General features: G+C 31.6%; 1 protein-coding gene across 3 annotated transcripts in view; it reads right to left on the bottom strand.

The window, feature by feature from the left end:
- The window catches only part of LOC106475495, a 10,899-nt gene extending 3,301 nt beyond the window's left edge, over positions 1 to 7,598 (bottom strand). The window contains exons 1-5 of one of the 3 annotated variants that reach the window (XM_013936175.2): positions 7,476 to 7,598; positions 6,758 to 6,883; positions 5,681 to 6,026; positions 1,754 to 2,355; positions 907 to 1,044 (exon numbers count right to left, since the gene is read on the bottom strand). In XM_013936175.2, the coding sequence (XP_013791629.1) occupies positions 907 to 1,044; positions 1,754 to 2,355; positions 5,681 to 5,978 (1,038 nt within the window). In that variant the 5' untranslated portion in view covers positions 5,979 to 6,026; positions 6,758 to 6,883; positions 7,476 to 7,598. Of the gene's footprint in view, positions 1 to 906; positions 1,045 to 1,753; positions 2,356 to 5,680; positions 6,027 to 6,757; positions 6,884 to 7,412 lie in introns of all 3 variants that reach the window. The other 2 variants (XM_022379582.1, XM_022379581.1) reach the window with 2 other exon arrangements.
- Positions 7,599 to 8,647: the final 1,049 nt, after the last annotated feature.

Genomic DNA, 8,647 nt, shown 5'->3' with positions numbered 1-8,647 from the left:
GGAGAATTCCAACTCATCATCAGTGACCTTGGACACAACCACCAAATGAAACTTCAGACCAAACCAAGCCTTTATAATAGTGAGGTATCGAAAATTGAAATGTGTATTTAAGTGTTCACTCACAAAAAAGAAACCTATCATTCTATAGAATGAAACATTTCTTTTTTTGTGAGTGTAAAACACTTAAAAACACCATTTCTATCTTAAAATACTGTTAAGTAATGGTAGGTGAAAAAAATTTTTTAACTACACATTTTCACACTTTACATTTCTTCGTCAAAATAATGATAGCCACTGGTAACATGAAAAGTTCTACAGAATATTTACTAAATTGACCTAAAGATATAAAGCTGTCAGCATAAATGTACAATCCCATAAAGAACAGTTTATGATACATTCCTATTTCTACATGATCACCAAAGTTGTTAATTTCAAGATGCAAAATCTGATCTATAGAAGGATGTTGTTGGTTTAAATACTTCATGAAGATATTAATTTGTTCATAAAAATTACATTATCAAGATTGCCATGCTTTCTAAAAGGTTTAACACTCACTGGACCGTTATTCAACAAATGTTTCTCATAGCAATAAAACTGAAATGGCATTTCTCAGTAGTAAATAATAGGTTACACCTAATAAATATTTCTCGGTTAAGATTAATCTAATTAATACTTGATTTTTAGATTTCTAAACTTTATTCTAGCTAAGCTATCAAACCATAAAAACATTGTCCACATCATATCAAGATTTAGTTTTATTTTTGACTATTTTTAAAAAGTTTATACTTTTGTGGTAATTACAATTTTTTAACAGTCATCACATTATTCATTTAAGTAATTATTGCTTGTGAAAATTTACAAATTTTTGAAGATAATTTATCTCATCAAATTTCATGTTATACTCACTATTTTAATAGAAGATAAGCCAACTTTCTTCAGAACCCAGAAATTGACATCCTTGTCATGCAATATGCCTCTCAGACGTTCCCAAAAGTAATAAGCTGGACAAGCATCAGCAACAGTCACTTTCACAGCTTTGGCACCCTAGAGAAGTGATTAAAGTTTCAATTTAATACTAATAAAGCTTTTGTTCTGTCCATGATAAAAGTCTGTCATAACACATATGTACTTTTTGTTAGACGTACCATTAAAAAACTTTTATGTTGGATAACAGTATTGGTAATGTGTTTCAATATGTATTAGTTCTACAACAAAGTTGATGAATAATATGTAAACCAAAAAACCCTAATTGTTTTACTCTCACGACCTTTGAACCTTACCAATATTTTCTTGTGTCCACCACTATGACCATGTGCTTATATTCCAACTAACTATTATAACCAAATGTTTGACAAGTACATCAGAAATACTCTTCTGCATTTATGACCAGTTCAAACCTAATGTACTTACAATTTAGTAAAATAAATAATTTTAAGGTGTAATCAAGTTACAGATTTTAATGTTACTTATCTCATATATTAAATTAAAGATAACAGTGCTATTCTTTCATTCTCTGTAAAGTAAAAGACTAGTGAAGTAGCAGATATGAGAAAAAATTGCTATATTAATTACTGTTTCAAGCTTCTTATCTAATCAACTGATAACGATAAAAGAAGAAAACATATATCTGAAATCAGAAAGATAAAACATGAAAAATGGGAATTAGGACAAACTACCAACACTGCTTTATAAATGACTAAAATATCAACAGATATACATCATTATTGTTACTGATTAATTGAAAAATAATTACCACCTTGAACTTCCTTTTTATGATTGGTTGAGGTCTTGGTTCTGGAGAGTTCTTCCACAAATCAAGTAAAGCATCAATGTCTGGTGTTGTTATCACTTCTTCTACTTCAGTCCCAAATGAATATTTCACCTGGATAACAGGAACTTCTGGAGTCAAGTGAGAGACCGATGAGTCATCAGTGTGAAGTGGCTTACACGTGTTCTTACTGTAAGTAAAAGGTCCTGAAGTGACCTCTTTACAAATACTGTGATATTTGTATTCTTCAGGTTTCTCTTCCTGTCTCTTTGGTGAACCTATAAGTTTCAACTTAGTTCTTCTTGTTTCAAAGTTTAAATTTTCATTTCTGTCTTTAAGCTGTGTACCATGTCTCACAGATAGAAAGTCTTCCTGTACACGACCAGTAGATAACAAAATCATCTTGGAAACATCTTGTGTCCTCTGAAGTTTCTGCTGACTGGAACATTTATCAACAAAAAAGGAAAACGTGTTAATTTTAGATATACAATCATGTGATGATGAACTGGAACTTTCAGGTTCAATTTCAAGAAGGAGTTTTTGTTTTCTGGTTGCTACTTTTCTTTTCGGTTTCCTGGAATGCTCACCTAGAAGAGAGATAAGGTACATTTACGTTTTTTACTTAAATGGTTAAAATATGATAAGTTTAAAAATGACAGAAACTTCACACTATACTGAGAAATGCATATCACAATGTCTTTTACTTGATATTATACTATAAATAATGTTAAAGACTGCTTTCATACTTATCATTTTGTATTGTTGTGTCTTCTTAATATAGTTTATCCATTTCAAGTTTTTCCAAACAGATAAATATTTCAAGAAGAAAAATAAAATTATTAGGTGTGAAAATGAAAGTTATACACCAGTTTGCCAACAGTTATCTTGTTACATGTACAATATTTAGAAGTACAGCCTTACAATGTGATTAACTTTTTTTTAAATTTGTACTTTTTAAACAGTACAAAACTACAATGTCACAGAATTATTTTTATCATTTTCACACTTGCCAAACATTTTCCAAACTTATTATTTTTTTAATCCTAAACATGTGACCTACAAAGTTCCATATTGGTAGTAAATCTTGGTTATGTAACATCTCAAACTTTTTCTAAGTTACTAAAAAATATAACATAATATAGCTTTGGATTACGAGATTTCCATTCTAGTCTTGCAAGCCATAGCAAAGTTTTCAATATGAAACTGGTTGTGAAGACTTTAAGAACTTGCTTACGGGCAAAACAGTTCCACCATAATCTACACTGTGTAGTAAATTATATGACACATGATCAGGCCAATTAATGATAGATTGGCCTTTATATTTTTAGCATATTAAACAACTCATGATCAGGCTTATTACAATAGATTGACCTTTATATTTTTAGCATATTAAACAGCTCATGATCAGGCTAATTAATGATAGATTGGCCTTTATATTTTTAGCATATTAAACAGCTCATGATCAGGCTAATTAATGATAGATTTGCCTTTATATTTTTAGCATATTAAACAGCTCATGATCAGGCTAATTAACAATAGAATGGCCTTTATATTTTAGCATATTAAACAGCTCATGATCAGGCTACTTAATGATAGATTGGCCTTTATATTTTTAGCATATTAAACAACTCATGATCAGGCTAATTAATGATAGATTGACCTTTATATTTTTAGCATATTAAACAGCTCATGATCAGGCTAATTAATGATAGATTGGCCTTTATATTTTTAACATATCAAACAGCTTATCTACTGAATAATTCACAATAATAAATTAGTAGGCTTAATGCCACATTCTTCAAATCTTATGATAAACATGATATTAAAGAACATCAAGGCTGCCCCCCAAATTAAACCCAGCCCTGATCATTTAAATATTTAAGTTTTCCCTTAAATTTACTTCATTTACCATATCTGAAGGAACCCATTCCAAAGGCCAAATACCCTGTTGAAAAACTAAAACTGTCTAAGATGAACATGACCCCTACTATGCCAGTTTATGTTGTGCTCTTTAGTCGTACTATTCTCACCAGTAAGAATGAAAAAAATCTGATGCATAAATATTATCAATTCCCTTAATAAACTTAATCTTCAGTTAGACATCTTCTAACTCCCCTTTTTCCAAGAGAAGACAATTCCAGAGGTCTTGAACTATCATTGTATGGAAACTTTTTGATCCCAAGTATCAATCTTGTAGCCCCCTCTTCTGAACTGTTTCTGACAAATTAATAGTTTGATGACTCAAAACACCAAACATATAATATATGCCTCACCACTATATGAAACCTAGTTTTATTCTTTTGACTTGCCCTTGTCCAATGTAGAATTCCCTTCAACACATACAACTCAGTGACAAACGATGAACTGAATGATAGATTGGACTTGACATCTATCTTTCCTTTTATAAATTTAAGCTGCCTTTCATTTCTAATATCATATTTCACTAAAGGATTTTGTAAAGGTTCTTTTACCAAACGCTCACTATTATCATTACTGAAGTAAGACTAATTGGCCTGTAATTTCCAGGGCATTATAAGGAGCAACTTTGCTAACCTCAGATACCTGCCCATTTTATATTGACCTATCCACAATGAAATAAAGTTCTCCATATCTAATCTCTTACCTGGGAAACACTGTCTGACTCCGGTGCTTAACCTGTTTTTAATCTCTCAATCATGTGGATTAACAAGAATAGTCACATGTGTGGATCACTTAGAACAAACAATAAGCAGTCACATGTGGATTAGCACTTTAGAACACAGAAGAGGCACAGTCACATGTGAATTAACTAGAATACAGAATAAGTCACAAATAATGATGGATACCTAACAACCATAACCTCATCTAAGGCTAGGTGTACAGGATATTAAGCTTCACTATGATGGTTATCTGATCACCATAACCTCATATAAGGTTAGGTGTAAGGCTATTAAACTTGACAGTGATGGATATCTGACCTCTATTACCGAATCTAAAGCTGGGTGTAAAGCTATTAAACTTGGCAGTGATGGATATCTGACCACCATTACAGAATCTAAAGCTAGGTGTATAGGCTACTAAACTCAACACTGACAGATATGTGATCATCACAACTTCAGGCTAGGTATAAGAATGAAGAATGTTAGCAGTAACTTTGAAATTCTTCTTATAAATTAAATATACGTTCCACTAAATACTGTATAATCATGGTTACTGGAATACTGAACATGTTATTCAACACTTTTTATAAAATGTGAAACGATATCTTCATGAGAAATGAACAGTAAGATAGAGGACTAACAAATTTTCTCGTACTTGACTACGTACTGATACTGATAGTGGTACTTGAATCTAAAATATAAATACAAATTAAGTTAACCAGTTTTGATTATAATAAAGACATACAGGATCAACCACGTTCATTAATCACATTCAGAAAATCTAATCCGATCCTGGTGTTTTCAACAGTTGAACCTGTATTGTTGAAGAATAATGGTAGAATGGACTTTACTAAATAATATTGTTTAAAATTTCCTGTTATCACTGGCTGAATTTAGCCAATTGTTCAGTGCAACATACATTATGATATTTCCACATGTTCAACCAGTTATCAGAAAAAATAAAATGCTAATGATTCATTTTGAACAGAGGACAAAACATAACAATTAACAGTGCAACATCTGCTAAAATTGTGTTAAAGTTTCAAATTAAACATATTCAAACTGAAAATAAATTAATCATTTATATCAAATAGCAGAAATGCTGCCCTACAGGCAACTGTTTGTACTAGTAATTACTAATCATAGTGTTCATACCTAACTCTAAAAAATTGATGAAAAAAAAGTGAACATTTTCTAAAAAGTATTTTTTTCTGGGAAGTACTGCACGGGAAAAGTGTTCGGATTGTGCTCTTTAGTCATACACAACTTTCACCTTTTGATTCTGCTGCTCTCCGATCACGGATATTTTGAGACATCCTCCACAGCCTCTCAAGTCTTTGTTCTTTCGATTCTGCAGCCCTCCGATCTCGTTCATTTTGAGACATCTTCCTCAGCCTCTCAAGCCTTTGCTCTTCCGTTTCTGCTGCTCTTTTCATCTTCACATACTGCGACATTTTTCTTAGCCTGTCTTCTCTTTGCTCGAGAGATTCTTGAGCCCGTCGTTCCTTTTCCCTTCTTGCTCGCTCTCTCCTTCTTTCACCATCATCTTTATACTTTTTTGGCCTTCCCATCTCGAATGGCTTTCTTTGGATCCTCTTCTTATAAGTTTAAAACACACCCTAAGAATACAGAAAAGTTTTCAAACAATCAACATAATGATAATATTGATACAAAGATGAAATGTTGATTGTTTAAAGACTTTTCTGTAGTTTTGGTTACATACATAGATACTCACATACACATTACAGTAAGATTAGCAGAAACCTCTCCCTATGGTCAGCTACTTGTGCTAGTAATTACAAATCATATTATTCATACCTCATTGAAAAAAATTTAGAAAAAAAGTGAAAATTTTTTAAAAAGAATTTTTTTCTGGAAAGTTCTGGATGGGGGAAGTGTTCGAATCATGTGTGCTATTTAGTCATACACAACTCATTGAATCAAAAATGATTCAATGTACAGAGCTCAAAATTATCAAAACTTTTACTGATAAATACTGTAACATTGTTATATATTAAAAGTGGTACTGTTTATTGAAAAAATACATTTTTAAAGAACTCATTTCTTAGTACTAAAATTAAAAATTATATCAATAAAAATATATCAAACCTTCACATGTTCTTGTTGTGAATAGAGTACTTTATTTAAAATTGTGTTTTATTATAAAGAAATGTTTGTTACACATACCAAAGTTACTTTTCTAATTGTCTGAATCTTGAATACCCAAAGTGTGAAATTTTTTATGGATTTTTGGTTGTGGTGCCATTCAATACATGGCACAGGAGTTTTGGCTACATACATAGACAGTGACATACACGCTATGTCCATTATAGTAAGATGCAAATCTCACCATAATATTCCAGTCTCGCCCTTTCTTCTGCATAACGTTGTCTCTTATAGCATAATGTTCTCTCTCTCTACGTTTTAAATAATAGGCCCTCTTTTTCTCTCTTTGTTTCCTGTACTTATAGACCATCTGTCTCAAATAAATATATATACTTCATCACCTTAGTTATTTCTGTTGTGTATTTAGATACTATATATATATATATATATATATATTATAGCACTTTAGCTGTAAAATTATTCACAAATGGCTTAAAGTGGAAATGACACCACATCAACTATAAAAATTATCACGATTAACACTAACACTATATAAATATAATCTTTCTCTGTATGGAAAAGTTAAATGTTTTTTAGGTTAAATATCATCATGATAAAAAATAAAATAATACACATGCCTGTCAATCTCTAGACTTTTAAATTGATTATTAATATTAGTTTGTGGACCTGTAATGTTCCACTGGCTTATATTGCACTAGTACTAGACTAAGTAGTCACTACTACCAGTACCAGCACATGTATTAGTAGTATTACTACTAGAACTAGTAATAGTTTAGTAGTAGTAGTAGTAGTAGTACCAAGCCAGGGTAAACACTGGAGTTGACGACAGTGCAACTATGAATGTAATTTATATTACATAATTTTCCACTACAACTTACAAGTCAATTTAGAAACTAAAAACGTGGAGCTTAGTTAATAAATCGACAACAGCAACCACGAACCCTTAAAATTATGCACTCTCCATTTTTCTATTGCAATTTGGATGGATTTTACTTCGTAACCTACGAACGATAAAATTAGTTTAGCTAATTTCACGAGTACTTCTGGCAAAGCTACACACCGACTACAAACTATACCGCCAGGACATTAGATATTGTTCACTGAAACTGACAATTTTGAATTTAAAAGTCGACGGGAAATGGACAAGCCCTATAATAATGGGTAGATACAAAATATCAGTTAAAAATTGTCGATGTTTTTATTGCTTAAGTGTTCTTATAGTAACTGTTTGCATACAACAACTTTAGGAAATTAATATCATTTGAAGAAAAATAGTTTGCACAGAAACACCATAGTTTTTGAAACTAGATGTATATTTCATACCATAGTTTTTGAAACTAGATGTATATTTCATTTCACAAAATATCACATACAATTAGGCCAACAATGATAATAATTCACGTTTTGCATTATTTTTGGTTTGAATTTTGGGACCGAATACACACCTGAAGTAAAACGGTTCAACATAGACTACGAAAGAACGAACTTTTTACAGCATTTTCCGTTAAATGAGAGTGTGGTCTTAATACGAACAATTAAGTCAAGCATCTTCAAACCCACTTTGTTTCTTGTTTTCGTTTTGTTAATGGTCACTAATGAAAAGATCATTTCAACAATGGCATTGCCAATTGGAACTGAAAGGCATGAAAGCGCATATCATAATATCTGGAGAAAAGTATTTTCACTCAATGCATTCTATATTTTCCAACTCTAGCCCAGAATAGACCGGTATCAATAGGAATTTTGCCTTCAAATTCATTTGCCCAAGGAACATACAAAATGCGCCGATAATGCTCTTTGATGATCTCATTGAAGTCATTATGGTGTGGAAAAGCCAATTGTTCAAATGGTGCTCTAGTAGTTTAATAAAGAACTGTGGTATGGCTAAGGATAAACAAATTTTGCAATATATCTCTGTTTTTCGGTAATATTGTTGCGTCAGCAAAGTCACATGACTAGTGTGACGCCACGTTTCTAGAACTATTCTGTACCTTGGCGAATGCTCTAGGATTTACTAGATATGGGGTAGTCTGGTATATAAATGAGGGTGACAACGTGACGGGACAATAAAAGTGTGTGTAGGTAATGAGTAATTGAACTGCGGTCAGAGAGA

This window comes from Limulus polyphemus, unplaced genomic scaffold (assembly GCF_000517525.1).
Source record: "Limulus polyphemus unplaced genomic scaffold, Limulus_polyphemus-2.1.2 Scaffold8666, whole genome shotgun sequence".
In the NCBI taxonomy this organism is placed as follows: Eukaryota; Metazoa; Arthropoda; class Merostomata; order Xiphosura; family Limulidae; genus Limulus; species Limulus polyphemus.
This window is presented reverse-complemented; position numbering and strand designations above follow the sequence as displayed.